We start from the raw sequence: 22,585 nt of genomic DNA on the forward strand, positions 1-22,585 counted from the left end.
CCCTGCAGCTGGGCAGGGGAGAGTTACACAGGGTCAGCCCTGCAGCTGGGCAGGGGAGAGTTACACAGGGTCAGCCCTGCAGCTGGGCAGGGGAGAGTTACACAGGGTCAGCCCTGCAGCTGGGCAGGGGAGAGTTACAGAGAGTCAGCCCTGCAGCTGGGCAGGGGAGAGTTACAGAGAGTCAGCCCTGCAGCTGGGCAGGAGAGCATTACAGAGGGTCAGCCCTGCAGCTGGGTAGGAGAGAGTTACAGAGGGTCAGCCCTGCAGCCAGGCAGGGGGGTTACAGAGGGTCAGCCCTGCAGCTGGGCAGGGGAGAGTAACAGAGGGTCAGCCCCACAGCTTGGCAGGGGAGAGTTACGGGTCAGCCCAGAAGCCGGGCAGGGGAGACTTACAGAGGGTCAGGCCCACAGCTGGACAGGGGAGAGTTACAGAAAATCAGCCTTGCAGCTGGGCAGGGGAGAGTTACAGAGGATCAGCCTTGCAGCTGGGCAGGGGAGAGTTACAGAGGGTCAGCCCCGCAGCCGGGCATTGGAGAGTTAAAGAAAGTCAGCCTTGCAGCTGGGCAGGGGAGAGTTACAGAGGGTCAGCCCTGCAGCCGGGCAGGGGAGAGTTACAGAGGGTCAGCCCCGCAGCTGGGCAGGGGAGAGTTACAGAGGGTCAGCCCCGCAGCCGGGCAGGCGAGAGTTACAGAGGGTCAGCCCCGCAGCCGGGCAGGGGAGATTTACAGAGGGGTCAGCCCCGCAGCCGGGCAGGGGAGAGTTACAGAGGGGTCAGCCCCGCAGCCGGGCAGGGGAGAGTTACAGAGGGTCAGCCCTGCAGCTGGACAGGGGAGAGTTACAGAGGGGTCAGCCCTGCAGCTGGGCAGGGGAGAGTTACAGAGGGATCAGCCCTGCAGCTGGGCAGGGGAGAGTTACAGAGGGTCAGCCCTGGAGCTGGGCAGGGGAGAGTTACAGAGGGTCAGCCCTGCAGCTGGGCAGGAGAGAGTTACAGAGGTTCAGCCCTGCAGCTGGGCAGGGGAGAGTTACAGAGGGTCAGCCCTGATGCTGGGCAGGGGAGAGTTACAGAGGGTCAGCCCTGCAGCTGGGCAGGGGAGAGTTACAGAGGGTCAGCCCTGCAGCTGGGCAGGGGAGAGTTACAGAGGGTCAGCCCTGATGCTGGGCAGGGGAGAGTTACAGAGGGTCAGCACCGCAGCTGGGCAGGGGAGAGTTACAGAGGGTCAGCCCTGCAGCTGGGCAGGGGAGAGTTACAGAGGGTCAGCCCTGATGCTGGGCAGGGGAGAGTTACAGAGGGTCAGCCCTGCAGCTGGGCAGGGGAGAGTTACAGAGGGTCAGCCCTGCAGCTGGGCAGGGGAGAGTTACAGGGGGTCAGCCCTGCAGCTGGGCAGGGGAGAGTTACAGGGGGTCAGCCTTGCAGCTGGGCAGGGGAGAGTTACAGAGGGTCAGCCCTGCAGCTGGGCAGGGGAGAGTTACAGAGGGTCAGCCCTGCAGCTGCGCAGGGGAGAGTTACAGAGGGTCAGCCCTGCAGCTGGGCAGGAGAGCATTACAGAGGGTCAGCCCTGCAGCTGGGTAGGAGAGAGTTACAGAGGGTCAGCCCTGCAGCCGGGAATGGGGGTTACAGAGGGTCAGTCCTGCACCTGGACAGGGGAGAGTTACAGAGGGTCAACCCCGCAGCCGGGCAGGGGAGAGTAACAGAGGGTCAGCCCCACAGCTTGGCAGGGGAGAGTTACGGGTCAGCCCAGAAGCCGGGCAGGGGAGACTTACAGAGGGTCAGGCCCACAGCTGGACAGGGGAGAGTTACAGAAAGTCAGCCTTGCAGCTGGGCAGGGGAGAGTTACAGAGGATCAGCCTTGCAGCTGGGCAGGGGAGAGTTACAGAGGATCAGCCTTGCAGCAGGGCAGGGGAGAGTTACAGAGGGTCAGCCCCGCAGCCGGGCATGGGAGAGTTACAGAAAGTCAGCCCCGCAGCCGGGCAGGGGAGAGTTACAGAGGGTCAGCCCCGCAGCCGGGCAGGGGAGAGTTACAGAGGGTCAGCCCCGCAGCCGGGCAGGCGAGAGTTACAGAGGGTCAGCCCCGCAGCCGGGCAGGCGAGAGTTACAGAGGGTCAGCCCCGCAGCCGGGCAGGGGAGATTTACAGAGGGGTCAGCCCCGCAGCCGGGCAGGGGAGATTTACAGAGGGGTCAGCCCCGCAGCCGGGCAGGGGAGAGTTACAGAGGGGTCAGCCCCGCAGCCGGGCAGGGGAGAGTTACAGAGGGTCAGCCCTGCAGCTGGGCAGGGGAGAGTTATAGAGGGTCAGCCCTGGAGCTGGGCAGGGGAGAGTTACAGAGGGTCAGCCCTGCAGCTGGGCAGGAGAGAGTTACAGAGGTTCAGCCCTGCAGCTGGGCAGGGGAGAGTTACAGAGGGTCAGCCCTGCAGCTGGGCAGGGGAGAGTTACAGGGGGTCAGCCCTGCAGCTGGGCAGGAGAGAGTTACAGAGGGTCAGCCCTGCAGCTGGGCAGGGTAGAGTTACAGAGGGTCAGTCCTGCAGCTGGGCAGGGGAGAGTTACAGAGGGTCAGCCGTGCAGCAGGGCAGGAGAGAGTTACAGAGGGTCAGCCCTGCAGCTGGGCAGGGGAGAGTTACAGAGGGTCAGCCCTGCAGCTGGCAGGGGAGAGTTACAGAGGGTCAGCTCTGCAGCTGGGCAGGGGAGAGTTACAGAGGGTCAGCCCTGCAGCTGGGCAGGGGAGAGTTACAGAGGGTCAGCCACGCAGCTGGGGGAAGTCTTTGCAGATGTTTCTAGGTGGTTCACTGTATATACAATAAATAATAATTGTATGAGGGGCTCTGTAGAGTGAGGTTGTGGCACCATTTACTTCTCATTGTCAGCACTTGAGACATGATATTAGATGTGCAGAAAAATCTGGAAATAGTGGAGAGGTTTACTCTATAAATAGACCCCTGGGCGATGTTACAGTTTACAGTAGTTATAGATTGAAAGTTGAAGAAAGAAGTGAAAGACTGAGAAGCAAAAAGGCTGGTGCGGGATGTGTGACAAGGAAGGATGAGGATAGTGTTGTTCTAAACTGACCACTGATAAGTGGCCAAAAAACTGGAGCACAGCTGGCAGAACTTGGGACCAGATCAGATACATACACACAGTCCTGGCTATTGTTATTGCCACTCATGAAGTTTAAGTACACAATGTGGAATTTCTCCTGAAAAAAATGAATCAAGTGAAAGTTTTTCTTGTATAGAGCCCTCGTGTTAAATACAAAAGAGCAAATGATAAACAATAATTTAAAACAAAAACCAATGGGATTGAAAAATAGAACAACCTAAAGCTTGCTGTGTCACTGGTATTGGCACCCTTTACATTATTTTAGTATAGAAACACATTTTGACTCACCTGTGTTAAATCACAAAATAGATTCACCTGTAATTAATTGTCGGCGCCCATGTGATATGAATTAGCCAATGAATGATGACTTCAGTGTTTTAAAAAGCCACATGGTAGGCCCTGTTCTTTTGTCACAGTGGTGAAGACAAAGGAGTTGTCCGAGGACATCAGAACTGCTAGCTAACACAAGGCTTCCCAAGGGTATAAGGCCATCTCCAAATACCTTGATATCCTATCCCAGTCTCAACAGTGCACAATGTTACTAAAATGTTTGCCAAGCATAGAACAGTCAAGAACCTCCCCTGCACATGGGGGAACGAGAAAAATTTACAAGAAATTGCTTCGAAGGTTGGTGCGAATGGTGAAAAAAACACCACGTCAAACATCCAAAGAACTGAAGGCCAACCTGGAACATCGGGAGTCATGGTTTCAACAAGTACCATTCACCGCACACTAAACCAAGGCCAAGGAAGAAACCCATTGCTGAAGAAAAAACATTTAAAGGAATGACTGATCTTTGACAAAGAGTACCTTGACAAACCACAGTCCTTCTGGGAAAATGTTTTGTGGACAGATGATACAAAAATAGAGCTTTTTGTCAGTGTGAAACAACAGTCTGTTTAGAGACGGTGCAATGAAGCTTATGAGGAAAAGAACAACTTACCAACAGTTAAGTATGGTGAAGGATCCATAATGCTGTGGGGTAGCTTTGCAGCGTGTTGTACTAAAGGCCTTGACTGTATCACAGGAATCATGAAATCAGAGAATTATCAAGAGATTTTAGGCGAAAGGTTCTACCCAGTGTAAGGAAACTTGGCTTGAGTCAAATATCATGGGTCCTCCAGCATGACAATGACCTAAAGCACACATCCAAAAGTACACAGGAATGGTTGAAAAAGAAAAAATGGACTGTTTTAAAATGACCAGCAATGAGTCCTGACTTCAATCCAATCGAAAATCTTTGGGGTAAGCTGAAATCTGCCATTGGGAAAAAGAACCCTGCAAACATTCGAGAGCTTAAACAAACTGCAAAGGAAGAGTGGAAGAAAATTCCAGCTGAGAACTGCAAGAAGCTTATAGATGGCTACAAGAAACGTTTGGAGGCTGTCATCAATGCCAAAGGGTGTGCAGCCAAGTATTAATTAGGGGTGCCTTTATTGCTGCACATGCTGTTTATTCAGTTTCTTCTTTGAAATTGAAACATGTCAGTTGAAAAACAATGTTTTATTGTTGTATTACTTTGAACCACTAATTAAAAAATCCAGAGGATATAACTGTGGTACATTTCCATTTATTTCTGAAAGATATTGTACAGTCTATAAAGAAAAATGAAGGGGTGCAAATAATGGTGAGCAGCACTGTATATACACACACAGACATAAAATTCATTTTATTTTCATAATATGGACTGTAATTTTCCCTGTGTATGCGTTACTTCTGGCGTGTCTGTGTCATCTTATAATATTCAGCCATAAAGGGAGACATCTATAGAAGTTCACACACCCAGAGGAACCCATTTCACTGGTGCCTGGGTCACAATAGGACACCTTGGATGAAGCTTCCCTTCCATTGGAAGTAATCAATGCTATATGACACAGGTCATGTAGTCATGTTATGGGTTAATATCCTTGAACCATACAGTAAACAGCTGCCAGGAAGGGACAAACTTAATCAGTCACAATACTTATTAAGCTCTAGTGTGAAACCATCCATCCACAGGTATCAGAGGACCCAGAATGTGCCAGAAAAATATCCCCCACACCATTACTCTACCTCCACCAGTCTGACCTGTTCCCCAATGATCGAAAAGGTACATGGATTCATGCTTCTTGTGCCAAATTCTGACCCTCCATCATCAATCTGGATTAAACCATGCAGACATTGTTTTCCATTGCTCAGTGATATCATATTTGCTCTATTTTGCCAAAAGTTTTTTCTTTTCTATGTCCATTGGTCATCATTGACACTGGAACTGGTCTCCTGCTGCTATCGCCCATCTGTTCTAAGGAATGATGGCTGCATTCACACACATTAGTTGAACACTAGCGCAGTATTCAGCTGCAGTCTGTATAACTGCACCACATGTTCTCACAACTATTGTTCACATTTTCCTTCATACGCGGTTTACATCCACGGAATCCAACATCACTGGATATATTTCATAGATTACATCATTCTCAGTATAATCTTCACATCATTGCATGCAAAAAAACGCATAAGGTTGTACATTTTGATATACTCGTGCTGTGACAGTGTTTAAAATAGAGTAATCTGAATTATGTTCTCATTCTGAAAACTGATCACTCCAATTTATGGAGCAGTCAGATGGCCATATAAATCTGACTGAGATCAGAACTCATTGCACCGACTGACCGGCAGCTCTCCCAACCCGAGAGTGACAGCTTCATGTATTTCTATGCAGCTGTCAAGCTATGGTTTGGAGAACTACAGGCCAGTACATGCACTGCGCTCTGATCTCAGTTCGATTTATACAGCCGTCTGACTGCACCCTAATCCTGCACTCCACGATCATGTGTCTAATAAGTGGAGTGTGATTAGTGTCACTAATACATTGTCCATTCAATGTATAATACTGGTGGATAAAACAAAGCTGAACACAAGACCTTCACAGCCATCTACACATCATAGGAGAGATCTCATGACACCTTCTCTCCATCTACCTGATGATCCTGAGGAACACTGGGATCTTCTTGTTTACAGTCCTGTGGAAGAAGAGGACGGGGACATCTCTCTGGTGTTGTCCTCTTACTGGATAGAACTGGAGGAAACACAAACAGGGACTGAATTCATTCTTTACATACAGATAATTATAGGCCGTGTGTATTTAGTCCTGTCTATTACCTGGTGATGTGAGGGGCTGGGGAACCTCCATCATGACGTCATTGTACAGATCTTTGTGTCCTTCTAAATACTCCCACTCCTCCATGGAGAAATAGATGGTGACATCCTGACACCTTATAGGAACCTAACACATACAATGATACAGTCATCCCCCCGATCCCTTCATAGCGTTACTGTATAATGTCCCAGCAGTGTCACCTCTCCAGTAAGCAGCTCAATCATCTTGTAGGTGAGTTCTAGGATCTTCTCGTCATTGGTGTCCTCATGTATCAGGGGTTGAGGTGGAGTTCCCGAGATTGGGCTTGGGGGTCTTCCCCATCCCTCAGACACAGGGTCCTGACAGCGCTCACTAGTGGTCTTCTTCACTAGTGTGTAATCCTGGTTATGGAGAGACACATTAATAAATCTCACTACAGACATTTCCAGAGTCCTCACCTCTCCAGTTCTGTCCATCTGTTATTCCCATAGATAAGAATGATGTAATGTGACGTCATCAGAATCTCTCACCTCTCCAGTAAGCCGGAAGAGGATCTCTAGGGTGAGGTGTAATATCCTCTCCGCCATCTTGTCCCTGTCCCTATCCATCCTTGATGGTCAATCAGGAAAATTCTCTTATATAGAAGATCTCCACTGAGAGGATCCGATATTGTAGGGACCTGAATGGGGAGAAGATGACGATGTAACATCATAAAGATCCCATGTAAGAAATCTCCGGAGCTGTTACCGGTTTCACATGATCACTACATCCAGTCATGGCCCCGTCCTGTCCCCGGTATAACACACAATCACATTATAGTCACATACAGAGATTTATCACAGAATATCTCCAATTCAGCACCAAAAACACAGAACAAATATAAAAGAAAAATATAAAACATTAATCCTGATATATGGTCATAATGGAGACTGTATAGTAACAGAGCAGCGAGCGACGTCAGGAGGGAAGTGACCCAATCTAATCCAATACAGACAGACCCTGATATAGTGACACAGATGGGAACACGTTCTGTCTCCTGGAATGTGATCGCAGCACTGAGGGGGTCCTGTCGCCTCTATCACACAGTCGCTGCTCCCTCATTACCGGACACCAGTGCAGAGTCCCAATGCTTCCTCCAGGACTGAGTCCTGTCCCCTCTATCACACAGTCCCTGCTCCCTCATTACTGGTCCCCAGTACAGAGTCTCTGTGCTTCCCACAGGACTGAGTCCTGTCCCCTCTATCACACAGTCCAGGTCCCCTCATTACCGGTCCCCAGTGCAGAGTCCCGGTGCTTCCCCCAGGACTGAGTCCTGTCCCTTCTATCACACAGTCCCTGCTCCCTCATTACCGGTCCCTAGTGCAGAGTCCCGATGCTTCCCCCAGGACTAAGTCCTGTCCCCTCTATCACACAGTCCCTGCTCCCTCATTACCGGTCCCCAGAGCAAAGTCCCGGTGCTTCCCCCAGGACAGTCCTGTCCCCACTATCACACAGTCCCTGCTCCCTCATTACCGGTCCCCAGTGCAGAGTCCCGGAGCTTCCTCCAGAACTGAGTCCTGTCCCCTCTATCACACAGTCCCTGCTCCCTCATTACCGGTCCCCAGTGCAGAGTCCCGATGTTTTCCCCAGGACTGAGTCCTGTCCCCTCTATCACACAGTCCCTGCTCCCTCATTACCGGTCCCCAGTGCAGAGTCCCGATGCTTCCCCCAGGACTGAGTCCTGTCCCCTCTATCACACAGTCCCTGCTCCCTCATTACCGGTCCCCAGTGCAGAGTCCCGGTGCTTCCTCCAGGACTGAGTCCTGTCCCCTCTATCACACAGTCCCTGCTCCCTCATTACCGGTCCCCAGTGCAGAGTCCTGGTGCTTCCCCCAGGACTGAGTCCTGTCCCCTCTATCACACAGTCCCTGCTCCCTCATTACCGGTCCCCAGTGCAGAGTCCCGGTGCTTCCCCCAGGACTGAGTCCTGTCCCCTCTATCACACAGTCCCTGCTCCCTCATTACTGGTCCCCAGTACAGAGTCTCTGTGCTTCCCACAGGACTGAGTCCTGTCCCCTCTATCACACAGTCCAGGTCCCCTCATTACCGGTCCCCAGTGCAGAGTCCCGGTGCTTCCCCCAGGACTGAGTCCTGTCCCCTCTATCACACAGTCCCTGCTCCCTCATTACCGTTCCCAGTGCAGAGTCCCGGTGCTTCCCCCAGGACTGATTCCTGTCCCCTCTATCACACAGTCCCTGCTCCCTCATTACCGGTCTCCAGTGCAGAGTCCCGGTGCTTCCCCCAGGACTGAGTCCTGTCCCCTCTATCACACAGTCCCTGCTCCCTCATTACCGGTCCCCAGTGCAGAGTCCCGATGCTTCCTCCAGGACTGAGTCCTGTCCCCTCTATCACACAGTCCCTGCTCCCTCATTACCGGTCCCCAGTGCAGAGTCCCGGTGCTTCCCCCAGGACTGAGTCCTGTCCCCTCTATCACACAGTCCCTGCTCCCTCATTACCGGTCCCCAGTGCAGAGTCCCGGTGCTTCCCCCAGGACTGAGTCCTGTCTCCTCTATCACACAGTCCCTGCTCCCTCATTACCGGTCTCCAGTGCAGAGTCCCGATGCTTCCCCCAGGACTGAGTCCTGTCCCCTCTATCACACAGTCCCTGCTCCCTCATTACCGGTCCCCAGTGCAGAGTCCCGGTGCTTCCTCCAGGACTGAGTCCTGTCCCCTCTATCACACAGTCCCTGCTCCCTCATTACCGGTCTCCAGTGCAGAGTCCCGATGCTTCCCCCAGGACTGAGTCCTGCCCCCTCTATCACACAGTCCCTGCTCCCTCATTACCGGTCCCCAGTGCAGAGTCCCGATGCTTCCCCCAGGACTGAGTCCTGTCCCCTCTATCACACAGTCCCTGCTCCCTCATTACCGGTCCCCAGTGCAGAGTCCCGGTGCTTCCCCCAGGACTGAGTCCTGTCCCCTCTATCACACAGTCCCTGCTCCCTCATTACCGGTCCCCAGTGCAGAGTCCCGGTGCTTCCCCCAGGACTGAGTCCTATCCCCTCTATCACACAGTCCCTGCTCCCTCATTACCGGTCTCCAGTGTAGAGTACCGGTGCTTCCCCCAGGACTGAGTCCTGTCCCCTCTATCACACAGTCCCTGCTCCCTCATTACCGGTCTCCAGTGCAGAGTCCCGATGCTTCCCCCAGGACTGAGTCCTGTCCCCTCTATCACACAGTCCCTGCTCCCTCATTACCGGTCCCCAGTGTAGAGTCCCGGTGCTTCCCCCAGGACTGAGTCCTGTCCCCTCTATCACACAGTCCCTGCTCCCTCATTACCGGTCCCCAGTGCAGAGTCCCGGTGCTTCCCCCAGGACTGAGTCCTGTCCCCTCTATCACACAGTCCCTGCTCCCTCATTACCGGTCCCCAGTGCAGAGTCCCGGTGCTTCCCCCAGGACTGAGTCCTGTCCTCTCTATCACACAGTCCCCGCTCCCTCATTACCGGTCTCCAGTGTAGAGTCCCGGTGCTTCCTCCAGGACTGAGTCCTGTCCCCTCTATCACACAGTCCCTGCTCCCACATTACCGGTCCCCAGTGCAGAGTCCAGGTGCTTCCCCCAGGACTGAGTCCTGTCCCCTCTATCACACAGTCCCTGCTCCCTCATTACCGGTCCCCAGTGCAGAGTCCCGGTGCTTTCCCCAGGACTGAGTCCTGTCTCCTCTATCACACAATCCCTGCTCCCTCATTACCGGTCCCCAGTGCAGAGTCCCGGTGCTTCCCCCAGTACTGAGTCCTGTCCCCTCTATCACACAGTCCCTGCTCCCTCATTACCGGTCCCCAGTGTATAGTCCCGGTGCTTCCCCCAGGACTGAGTCCTGTCCCCTCTATCACACAGTCCCTGCTCCCTCATTACCGGTCTCCAGTGCAGAGTCCCGGTGCTTCCCCCAGGACTGAGTCCTGTCCCCTCTATCACACAGTCCCTGCTCCCTCATTACCGGTCCCCAGTGTAGAGTCCCGGTGCTTCCCCCAGGACTGAGTCCTGTCCCCTCTATCACACAGTCCCTGCTCCCTCATTACCGGTCCCCAGTGTAGAGTCCTGGTGCTTCCTCCAGGACTGAGTCCTGTCCCCTCTATCACACAGTCCCTGCTCCCTCATTACCGGTCCCCAGTGTAGAGTCCCGGTGCTTCCCCCAGGACTGAGTCCTGTCCCCTCTATCACACAGTCCCTGCTCCCTCATTACCGGTCCCCAGTGTATAGTCCCGGTGCTTCCCCCAGGACTGAGTCCTGTCCCCTCTATCACACAGTCTCTGCTCCCTCATTACCGGTCCCCAGTGTAGAGTCCCGGTGCTTCCCCCAGGACTGAGTCCTGTCCCCTCTATCACACAGTCCCTGCTCCCTCATTACCGGTCTCCAGTGTAGAGTCCCGGTGCTTCCTCCAGGACTGAGTCCTGTCCCCTCTATCACACAGTCCCTGCTCCCACATTACCGGTCCCCAGTGCAGAGTCCAGGTGCTTCCCCCAGGACTGAGTCCTGTCCCCTCTATCACACAGTCCCTGCTCCCTCATTACCGGTCCCCAGTGCAGAGTCCCGGTGCTTTCCCCAGGACTGAGTCCTGTCTCCTCTATCACACAGTCCCTGCTCCCTCATTACCGGTCCCCAGTGCAGAGTCCCGGTGCTTCCCCCAGTACTGAGTCCTGTCCCCTCTATCACACAGTCCCTGCTCCCTCATTACCGGTCCCCAGTGTATAGTCCCGGTGCTTCCCCCAGGACTGAGTCCTGTCCCCTCTATCACACAGTCCCTGCTCCCTCATTACCGGTCCCCAGTGTAGAGTCCCGGTGCTTCCCCCAGGACTGAGTCCTGTCCCCTCTATCACACAGTCCCTGCTCCCTCATTACCGGTCCCCAGTGTAGAGTCCTGGTGCTTCCTCCAGGACTGAGTCCTGTCCCCTCTATCACACAGTTCCTGCTCCCTCATTACCGGTCCCCAGTGTAGAGTCCCGGTGCTTCCCCCAGGACTGAGTCCTGTCCCCTCTATCACACAGTCCCTGCTCCCTCATTACCGGTCCCCAGTGTATAGTCCCGGTGCTTCCCCCAGGACTGAGTCCTGTCCCCTCTATCACACAGTCTCTGCTCCCTCATTACCGGTCCCCAGTGTAGAGTCCCGGTGCTTCCTCCAGGACTGAGTCCTGTCCCCTCTATCACACAGTCCCTGCTCCCTCATTACCGGTCCCCAGTGTAGAGTCCCGGTGCTTCCCCCAGGACTGAGTCCTGTCCCCTCTATCACACAGTCCCTGCTCCCTCATTACCTGTCCCCAGTGTAGAGTCCCGGTGCTTCCCCCAGGACTGAGTCCGGTCCCCTCTATCACACAGTCCCTGCTCCCTCATTACCGGTCCCCAGTGTGGACTTCTCCTCAGCTTCAGCTCTTACCTGTGGCCGCTTCCTACACAGAAAACCCTTCACTTCCTACAAGCCCCATCCTGCTCCTCCCCCCATGTGACTGATCACATGACTGTGACATCATCACAGGTCCTGGAAACAGAACTGCAAAGGTTCCCAGAATAGAAAGAGGGATAAACTCTGCTCAGCTCCGGGAAATGTCTCTTCCCCCCCCTACCGCCCCCAGCCACAGACATTTACCAGGAGGAGATGTCGGAGGGGGCATGAGGGCAGTGAGGGGCATTCAGCAGACGCCCGAGACTGCATGGCAGAGACCCAAATCTGGGACTGTCCTCTGTATCCGGGGCCGTCCTCTGTATCCGGGGCCGTCCTCTGTATCCGGGGCCGTCCTCTGTATCCGGGGCCGTCCTCTGTATCCGGGACCGTCCTCTGTATCCGGGACCGTCCTCCGTATCCGGGACCGTCCTCCGTATCCAGGGGCTGTCCTCCGTATCCGGGGGCAGTCCTCCGTATCCGGGGGCTGTCCTCTGTATCTGGGGGCTGTCCTCTGTATCTGGGGACTGTCCTCTGTATCCGGGGACTGTCCTCTGTATCCGGGGCTGTCCTCTGTATCCGGGGCCGTCCTCTGTATCCTGGACTGTCCCCTGTATTCGGGTCTGTCCTCTGTATCCGGGGACGTCCTCTGTATCCGGGGACTGTCCTCTGTATCCGGGGCTGTCTGCCGTATCTCGGGCCTTCCGCCGTATCCGGCTTTATCCGCTGGATCCGGGACGGTTGGGACCTCTGTATTAATTGTGATCATTCACTTTGTTTTCTTATGCACTTCTTTAAAAAAAAAAAAAAAAAACCACTTCTATTTTTAACCATCACTTAGGGATTTTGCACAAAACACATGTGAAATTACATACAAGGGAGATGAACACTAACATTCTTTATTATAGCCAAAAATGTACACAATATTATATACAAAAATTTATTGAACATTCATTCTGCAACTTTATTGCGTCTTTTCCTTTTCTCTTTACAGCTTCTTCTGATACATATTCTCTTATAGAAGGTCTGCGGATCTTCTCTGTGAAGCATCCAGCAGTAGTCCCTTATGTTCACAATCCATCTACCTTGGTATCGTCGTTCCATCTCCTTGATATCCTGATGAAATCTTTCTCTTTGCTCTTCACTAATATCACCAAGGTTTTCAAGAAAGTTGTCCAAATGGGAATGTAAACAATGTAACTTCAAATTCAAAAGACAACCCAAGGCTTTGAAATATTTCAGCATGTTCTCCATGATGGACTTAAATTTAGGATCTTTGTTGTTACCTAGTAATTTCTTCACAACTTCTTGAAAAGAATTCCAAGTCCTTTTCTCGACAGCTTTCATTTTTGTTTTGAACACCTTGTTCTTCATGAGTTTCCGAATATCCAGACCCACAAAAATCTGTAGCCTCACTTTTCAGTCCCTGAAACTTGTTACACAGGTACTTAAAAGTCTCTCCTTCTTTAGGTAGAGCTTTCACAGACTGCTTCATCAGTCCAAGCTTAATGTGGAGTGGTGACAGAAGAACTTTAGTGGGATCAACTAAACTTTCCGCAAACTTTCACATCACCACATAGTCACCATCCTTGATTCTCGTAGTTAAGTGTCTTGAGAAAAAAGTCTCAATTCCCATAGCTTTCCTTCAAGTGCACAGAATGCCCTACAGGCATTGAATCATACTTGCTGCCATTGTGCAGTAGCACAGCTTTCAGACTTTTTCTTTTGGATGAATCAACAAAGAGTCTCCATTTCCACTCACTCACATTGTTCTCTGCTTCTGTACCATGAAAAACAAGTACCTGGAGCTAGCAGATTCTTTTTCTTTATTAGCCTAAAAGTTATGCAGAATTTTTAGGAAGGTCCAAGGCCCTGACTAAATCTGTAACGCTAGTGGATAGAGGACCCAATGCACTATGTCCCGGGCTTACCCTGAAGGGACATAACTAAGCAGCTACCTGGTGTTTACTGGAGCCTCTGAGGTGAGGTCAGGCTTGTGCGGCAGTTAACTGCCAGGTACCACTCCAGGGCAGTGTCTGGCAGTAGCAGCTGACCCCAAGAGTCAGAGATTTTAGTTCGGATACAGACAGGGCAGGATGGCCACTTGGAACAGGTACAGACTGTGTGGCTCAGGATAGCAGACAGGTCGGTCAGTTGGTACTAGTACAGACTGTGAAACTCAGGAAGCAGACAGGACAACTACTTGGTACTGGCACAGACAGTGCGGTCCAGGATAGCAGACAGGACGACCACTTAGTACTGGTAAGGTGTTACGTCCATAGTAGTGGAACCACTATGCCATGGACCGAGGAGAACCTGGAGGGTTTATTGTGCGGCATAAACTCCGGCAATAAAATAAACAGTCCCTCTTGGGGTTAATGGGGAAACAAACAATGAAAATATAACAGAGTCCTCTTAGCCAGCAAGGCCTTTGCCAGCTGCAGACAGGCCTGTGAAGTGTCCACAACACCAGTCCTCTGGTGTTGCTCTCTGGTGTCAGCCACACAGACCTCAATCTCCAGACCACACACTCCACACAGGAAACAAACTGACTGAACACTTATACCCTGTTCAGCCACACCTTGAGGGGAGGTATGGGGAATGACTTCCCTCCTATCTCTAGGTCATTCCCATAAAACCACACCCTTTTAAAAGAGGAAACCCCAGCATATAATATGCTGGCAGAAAATCTATTGGTTTCAATTCACACAGGCCAGCAACCTGCGTGACACATACCTCCCCTTGCATATAATACCAGTGACTCTGCCACAGCAGGTACTAACAGACAGGGGTCCTGAAAACTAGCAAGCATGCAAACTAACTGACACGTTGCTCAGGCACCTCCCAACAGGTGGAAGTGCCTTAAATAATAAGTGTCTCCTTGCCAATGGCTGAGGACACTTTATGATGGCGCGCGCTGTCTCTTTAAGAGACCGGGAACTTGCGCGACCCCTAAGCATAGTGCCTGGGGATCTGCAACCGTGTGCAGACCCCGGGAGGCAGCAGGGGGTGGAGGATGCGCAGGACAAGGGCTGGGGCAGAGAGTGAGTTGGCATTCCTGCCAAGGAGAGGAGGATGGGAAGCATGTAGGGATGCCGACGCTAAAGTACGCCCCCCTTGCGTCCCCTCTTCTTCAGGCCAGCCAGAAATTTCTCCATAAGGAGAGGGGCATGGATATTCTCCTTGAGCTCCCCTGACCTCTCCTCAGGACCAAACCCCCTCCAATTCACAGGGAAAAAGGTGTTTCCTCTTACCCTTTTTTGTAGCCAGAATATTCTCTACCTCAAAAACATCTTCAGAGCTCACTAGAGCTATATGGAGAGGTAATCCATGAAGACGGAAGATCTGTTGGATTAACTTCTCAGCAAGTAAAGGAGTAGACGGAAGACCAAACAATGTAGTAAAGTGGGCCACAACTACCCAAATGATGGTACATTCGTCTGACACTGGAAGATCGATTATGAAGTCCATTGTGATGTGCTGATGGTACGGGTAGAGGAAGTAACTGAACGGTTGGAAGCTGTTTCGGAGTCCTATTCTGGGCACAGGAGAGATAGGCCGAGACGAAATTGGCAATATCTTTGAGCAGGGATGGCCACCAATAACGCCGTGAAATTAGAAGAGCCGTTTTCTTCTGTCCAGGCAATTTAGAAAAGAGTGACCACACTGAAGGACCCGCTTCTTGTCTGGTTCAGCAACGAAGGTCTTTCCGGATGGAACCCAGGTCAAATCCACCGGAGCAACAGTAACCATATTGGAGGACTCAATAATGTGTTGATATTCTTCCTCCTGGTCAGAATACAGAAAGGACCTGGACAGAGCATCCGCCTTAAGAACAAAATCAAAACAGGCGAAGAACAGGGACCACCTGGCTTGACGCGGATTTAGTTGCTCTGCGGACTGCAGATAGGCTAAGTTCTTGTGGTCAGTATAAATAATAACAGGATGAATCTCTCCTTCAAGCAAATAGTGGCAATCCTCCAGTGCCAATTTCACAGTCAACAATTCTCGTTTGCCTATCGAATAGTTGCGTTCTGAAGCCTGAGAAGATTGTCACGGGTGTGTCAGGTATGACAGACAGTCATACGGGATCCGGCTGTAGAAGGTAGCTGTGTTTGGCCTTGCAAACATCTTCCTGATCCTTTCATTATCCCTCTCTCATCTGCAAGGAGTTTGTATGTTCTCCCCGTGTTTGCGTGGGTTTCCTCCGGGTTCTCCGGTTTCCTCCCACACTTTAAAGACATACTGATAGGGAATCTAGATTGTGAGCCCCGATGGGGACAGCAACAATAATGTATGTGAAGCGCTGCGGAATATGTTAGCGCTATATAAAAAAAAAGAAAGAAAGAAAAGACCCGCGGTGATCTTCACCTTGCTTGGGGATTATACCTTTAGGACCCAGTGGTGATCCTCACCTTCTGCTGCTAATTACTACAGTACCCCCCCTTTACGCCCCCTCTTTTTTAGGTCGGAAAGAAATTTTTTAAGGAGAAGCGGGGCGTGGATGTTCTCCCTGGGTTCCCAAGTTCTCTCCTCTGGGCCAAACCCCTTCCAATCCACCAGAAAAAAGGTTTTTCCTCTTACCCTCTTGGTGGCCAGAATGTTCTCTGCCTCATAGACGTCCTCAGTGGAGACCGGGATTGGGGAGGTATCTGAATTGTCGGAAAAAGAATTAAGCACAACTGGTTTGAGGAGAGATACGTGGAAGGAGTTGGAAATCCATAAGGTGGCCGGGAGTTTTAACTTGTAGGCTACTGGGTTGATTTGCTTGAGGACTTCAAATGGACCTATGAACCGTGGACCCAACTTATAGGAGGGTATTTTGAGAGGAGTCATCCTGGCGGACAGGACTGGTAGTCAGGCTGGCGGACTGGACTGGTAGTCAGGCTGGCGGACTGGACTGGTAGTCAGGCTGGCGGACTGGACGTCAGACTAGCAGCGGGACTTGAGGGCTGAAGCAGAGTTTAGGACACAAAGGTACAACCTTGCACGGGCACCTCCATTTTGGAGGAGGTGCTTTTTATATGAGAGGTCCTCCGGCCATTGGCCGGGGACTCCTTAGGACGGTGCACGCGGCCCCTTTAAGAGGGAGGGAGCGCGCGCCCTAAGCACAGTGCCCGGGAAGCTGCGCGCGTCGGCAGCAACAGCAGCAGGAGAGCCGGAAGACGCCGGGCTTGGAGAGCGGCGGTAAGAGGGACGGCGTCTCTGCCTGTCAGGGGGCAGAGACGCCGATACTATATATACAACTATCTGAGGAGTATACAACAGCTCACACTATGACCATTTCCTATACAACTGAGAAAGGCTGGATGCAACCGTAATGCGTAGTGTTTTTTTAATTAAAAGTATTTTTTTACATAATACTTTTGCTTTATCTGCACTCATTGGATCCATTTCCTTTTACCTCGACAGGAGCGCCCTTTATCTGGTTTGTTTCACTTCATACCACATTTCTTCTTGTCCTTCTACTTTTTTCCCACTTCCGCCCTTATTATGCCCCACTTTCAGGCTAGGTTTCTTGTTGGTTATATTTCTTTTATTCCGAAATTGTAAATATATAACTCCATGCTAATTGCTTTCACAGCTTGAAATATTTTGCTATATTTTGTTTGTAAAAATTGGTAATAAACACAGAATTGAGAAAAAAAATTGTAGTCTTCACTTGAAATCCTAGGAGAAAATCACAGTAACTAAATTTCTGCCATTGTAGTCAACTTTGATCTCTGTTAGGTTAAAAAAGACTCAGGTCCATCAAGTTCAACCTTTCTCCACCAATTATACATAATTTTTGTAACCAAATTACCAATGCTATTTGTACTGAGGAAATCATCCAGCCCTTTTATAAAGCTGTTATAGTATCTGCCATTACTACCTCTTGTGGTCAGCATTCCACAGTCTGAGTGCTCTAACTGTAAAGAACCCTTTCCTATTTAGCTGCCGGAATCGCCTTTCTTCCACCCGTAATGAGTGCCCCCTAGTCATTTGTATGGTCTTTTAAGGTCTAAGTCATGTGCCAGCCCTTAATATTCTACAGCCAAATAACTTTTAAGAAGTTAATTCTTAGTTGAGTGCTTGTGATGTGATACAGTATCTCTGCATTTATGCTTCTACAACCGCTAGCTAGGAAAAAAATTATTTTTAAAAATTAAAGAAAACTAAAAATCTAAAATTATACTAAGTCACTGCTAAAGAAAGCAATTTGCAGGGTCACATTTCAGCAATTCAAATAGCTTCTCTAGGCCAAGAATCTCATCCTTAAATATTGCTGTATATTACTCAGTCTTTCCTTATATTTCGCTTGATGTAAAACTTTGTGAAACATCTACAGAAGAGATTATCTTTAAAGTGGCTGTCCACTACTCAGACAACCCCTTCTCAATCATTATGTTTCCCCCAAGTAAAATAACCTCCAGATTGGGTGCTGTTCCAGCAGCGTCGGCACTGGCTCTCCCAGGGCTTGCTAGACATTACATAATATAGTTATCACGTGATCCCATTGGCCGCTTTACTCTCTTCTCCTTTAGAAAAAAGGACATCAAGAGGAAGTCAGAGATGCGGCTGCTCGCTCATTCCCTCTGGATGTCAGTTACATATAAAGGAGGGGAGAGTGAAGGTGCCACTGATTGGCTGCAGGGATCACGAGACATAACACTGTAACGTGAGCCCTGGGAGAGCCAGTGATGACACAGCTGGAACAGCACCCACACTGGAGGGGAGGATAGCTGCTACTATTTTACTTTGGGGAACATACTGATCCAGAAGGAGTTGTCGGAGTAGGGGAAAACCCCTTTAATATAGGGTTCTCTCCATATAATATCCTTAACCTCCTAATAAAAGTTTAATATGTACAAACGGAACAGGGCTGAGGTACCTTATATAATGCTCAGGTGTCAATTTAATTTAGCACCTGTCCTATCAGCTCGCAGGGTGAAGAATGTCTCCATTTTTGTGCTGCTAACAGGACTAAGAAATAAAATATACATTCTGAATAACCACCTCTCAACCATACTATGTACATGGTAATATTTCATTCACTATTTATACAAATACCAGCTCTCCCTCAATTCCATAGGTTCAGAGCGAGATTGTAACAGTTAAATAACTAATTAATACAGTTCAAAACACAAAGGTATCAGTTTTCTAAGCTCATGTCTAGTAATGATTGGTAACAAGTGTGAAAATGGGTTATCCTACGCCTCTCTGATCCACATGATCTGATATCAGGCGTTGAGAGAGAGACTCTACTGCAAATGACCAGAACAACTGTCAAGACAACGCTTTGATTCTTAACTGGTCTCATCCAGTGATGTACTGCCAATGTCAGCAGACCACATGGCCAATATGGAGCCTGTGAGTCAGGGGTTGGAAAGGGGTCCAGTGCAAAATGGCATCTCAGGTCCAATGGGATCTGCATCCTGAGGACATAGATAGAAGTTGCATACAATGGTGGAACAAGGACCGATCAGCTCCACCATTCAGCCAATGTGCCTCAGTTCTGCCACTGTGGGTACAATCATCAGGCCTTCTGCATGGAGCCTAAGTCCACATACAGCACAGCCTGGAGCAGCACATCATAGGAACAAGACTATCTGATTTTTTATTATTATTGTGTCTGTGCATTTTTCTGCACGGAGGAGAGGAACACTAAATTGTATTGGGGAGCACCATGGAGGCCTCACACTGTATTGGGAGGCTCAGTGGCCCATTATACTGTATTGGAGAGCCCAGTGGTGGTCTCATACTAAATTGGGGGACACAGTGGGAGCATCATACTGTATTGGGTTGTGGATTGTGGCCTGCTACTGTATTGGGGACACTGTGGTAGCCTCTTACTGCACTGGAATCACTCAGAGCTTCATAATGTGTGAGGGGCATTGTGGGATGTAGAACTGAGGGGGATTAATATTGTGTAGGGAAAAACACTGTGGGGGCATACAGTGAATGCGGGGGGGGGGTTACAGTAAGAGTAAAGGTTTAGTGGGAATTGACTTTGGAGGCATCATATTATGTGGAGTGCCATTATGGGGGTTTCATACTGTGTGCACGCCAAAGAAGGAATCTCATAGTTGGTGGAACACTGAGGAGCATCACCAATTTTGTGTGCAAAATACATTTCTCTCATTTTGTCTTTAAAAGTTGTGAATTATACTCTTCATGACTATGCTAAATAGTTTTATTTGGGGGTGAGTTGTTTGAAAGAGTTTCCAGTTCGGACTTTAGATTTGGAACCTCACAATTGCTATGAACGTCCCTGGTCACATCAAATTATATAGTCACACTATTAATTGGGAGAAACAAGCTGGGCATTGATGATGACCTTAGCAACTGTCCTGATCATGTATAGCAGTATCTCTCACTGTCAAATAGAATGGAAAAAACCATCACTGGAAAACATTTTTTAAGCTGCAGTTGTAATGTATAATATATTACATACATTGCTCATATAAAAGTATATATGTATAATATTTGAATACTAATTGTTTTTCAGTAACAAATGGTCAATGGTAATTGTGAACATTTTTAATAATCATTTACTGCTCTAAAGTGTTTTCCCGTTCTTTTGGAGACTTTAATAGAACTTTAATTTCTTCTTTTACATTTTGTCAATAAAACAATTAAAAGAATATGGCTACTTTTTTGTGTTCGTTTTCTAACGTGTAACAGTATGTGCTTTCCGGTTAAAACATTTCCTTCAATATGAACTCAAAAATGTTTTTTCCAATGTGTGAGTTTTACAATGTCTATAAAGATCGGATTTATCGCAAAAACATTTCCCACACTCGGTACAAGAAAATGGCTTCTCCCCTGTGTGAGTTCTACGATGTCTATAAAGATCGGATTTATCGCAAAAACATTTCCCACACTCGGAACATGAAAATGGCTTCTCCCCTGTGTGTGTTCTCTGATGTATAACAAGCCTTGATTTAGTATTGTAACCTTTCCCACATTCTGGACATGAAAACGGTTTCTGTCCTGTGTGAGTTATCTGATGTATAACAAGACTGTATTTCTCTGTAAAACATTTTCCACAGTTTAAACATGAAAATGGCTTCTCCCCTGTGTGAATTCTCTGATGTTTAACGAGGTGGTGTTTCATTGTAAAACATTTCCCACATTCTGAACATGAATATGGCTTCTGCCCTGTATGAATTCTCTGATGCCTAATTAAAAGTGATTTCTTTTTAAAAAATTTCCCACATTCGGAGCATGAAAACGCCTTGTTGCCTGTGTGACTTATCTGATGAGTAACAAGACTTGTTTTATCTGTAAAACATTTCCCACAATCTGAACATGAAAAAGGCTTATCTCCTGTGTGAATTCTCTGATGTTTAACAAGAAATGATTTCTCTCTAAAACATTTCCCACATTCTGAACATGAAAAAAGCTTCTCTCCTGAGTGAATTCTCTGATGTCTAATAAGATGTGCTTTTTGGTTAAAACGTTTCCCACATTCTGAGCAAGAAAATTGCTTATCCCCTCTATGAGTTCTCTGATGTTTAACAAGAGAAGATTTCGAATAATAACATTTCCCACATTCTGAACATAAAAAAGGCTTATTCCCTGTGTGAATTCTCTGATGTGTAACAAGACATGATTTATCTGTAAAACATTTTTCACATTCTGAACAAGAAAATGTCTTCTCCCCTGTGTGACATCTCTGATGTTTAACAAGATCGAATTTCTCACTATACTCTTTTCCACATTCTGAACATGAATAATGCTTTTCTACTGTGTGAATTTTCTGATGTGTAACAAGACATGATTTATCTGTAAAACATTTTCCACATTCTGAACAAGAAAATGGCTTCTCCCCTGTGTGAATTCTCTGATGTTTAACAAGAATGTATTTCTCACTATACTGTTTTCCACATTCTGAACATGAATATGGCTTCTCTCCTGTGTGAGTTTTCTGATGAGAAACAAGATTTCCTTTCCGATTAAAACATTTCCCACATTCTGAACATGAATATGGCTTCTTCCCTGTGTGAATTCTCTCATGTAAAATTAAAACTGATTGTTCTTTAAACATTTTCCCGCATTTGGAGCAAAAAAATGGCTTCTCCCCTGTGTGAATTCTTTGATGAATTACAAGTTTTGATTTCAAACTATAACGTTTCCCACATTCTGAACATGAATATGGCTTCTCCCCTGTGTGAATTCTCAGATGTATAACAAGACTTGCTTTCCGATTAAAACATTTCCCACATTCTGAACATGAATATGGCTTCTCTCCTGTGTGAATTCTCTGATGTTTAACAAGACATGATTTGTCTGTAAAACATTTTCCACATTCTGAACATGAATATGGCTTCTCCCCTGTATGACTTCTCTGATGTATTACAAGCCCTGATTTAAAATTGAAACCTTTCCCACATTCTGAACATGAAAATGGTTTCTCCCCCATGTCAGCTATTTCATGTTCAACAGCCCTTCTGTGACTTTTGTTTTGCATATTTGTCCTTGATGAAGCAGAAACAAGGACCAGTTGAAAAGGATCAGATGACAGATTTTTTCTGAGAAGGTCTTGAGGTGTATCTGGTATAATGACATGTTCTTCACAAGTATTTGGTGTGATACCAAGAATATTTGCTGGAAAATCTGAAAATATGAGACATCCCTCTGAGCTCCTGGTACAGTCATCTGCTAAGAATAAAAATGATTTTATTATTTTTCAGTAACATTGCATTGGAATAATATTACTATTTATATTATTATATACTTTATAGCATTTCCCTTCAAACTGCAAAACAATTCAATTATTAATAGACTAAGACAACAGACCATAAAGAGGGACTGAGATTACAGTGTTAGATCACCAGGTTATGTCCTTACTAATGTTCACTATTATATTATAGTCATCTTCTCAGTTCATGTTTCCCTGTGATTGTCATGAATCGATTTCAGTTACATGTTCAGAGGAGACTTAAAAAAGGGATCTGTAATCAGTTTTATTAGGCGATTCAATCTCA

At 48.5% G+C, this 22,585-nt stretch overlaps 1 protein-coding gene across 1 annotated transcript in view; it reads right to left on the reverse strand.

The window, feature by feature from the left end:
- LOC141271455 (uncharacterized) overlaps positions 1-22,585 on the reverse strand; it is a 176,393-nt gene that overhangs the window by 20,484 nt on the left and 133,324 nt on the right. The window contains exons 7-11 of the mRNA XM_073681526.1: positions 20,319-22,259; positions 15,036-15,148; positions 6,429-6,608; positions 6,231-6,354; positions 6,050-6,147 (exon numbers count right to left, since the gene is read on the reverse strand). Coding sequence (XP_073537627.1) covers positions 6,050-6,147; positions 6,231-6,354; positions 6,429-6,608; positions 15,036-15,148; positions 20,319-22,259 — 2,456 coding nt within the window. The remainder of the gene's footprint in view (positions 1-6,049; positions 6,148-6,230; positions 6,355-6,428; positions 6,609-15,035; positions 15,149-20,318; positions 22,260-22,585) is intronic.

Source organism: Phyllobates terribilis, unplaced genomic scaffold, assembly GCF_046119375.1.
Source record: "Phyllobates terribilis strain yellow unplaced genomic scaffold, ASM4611937v1 Scaffold_5__5_contigs__length_657084704, whole genome shotgun sequence".
In the NCBI taxonomy this organism is placed as follows: Eukaryota; Metazoa; Chordata; class Amphibia; order Anura; family Dendrobatidae; genus Phyllobates; species Phyllobates terribilis.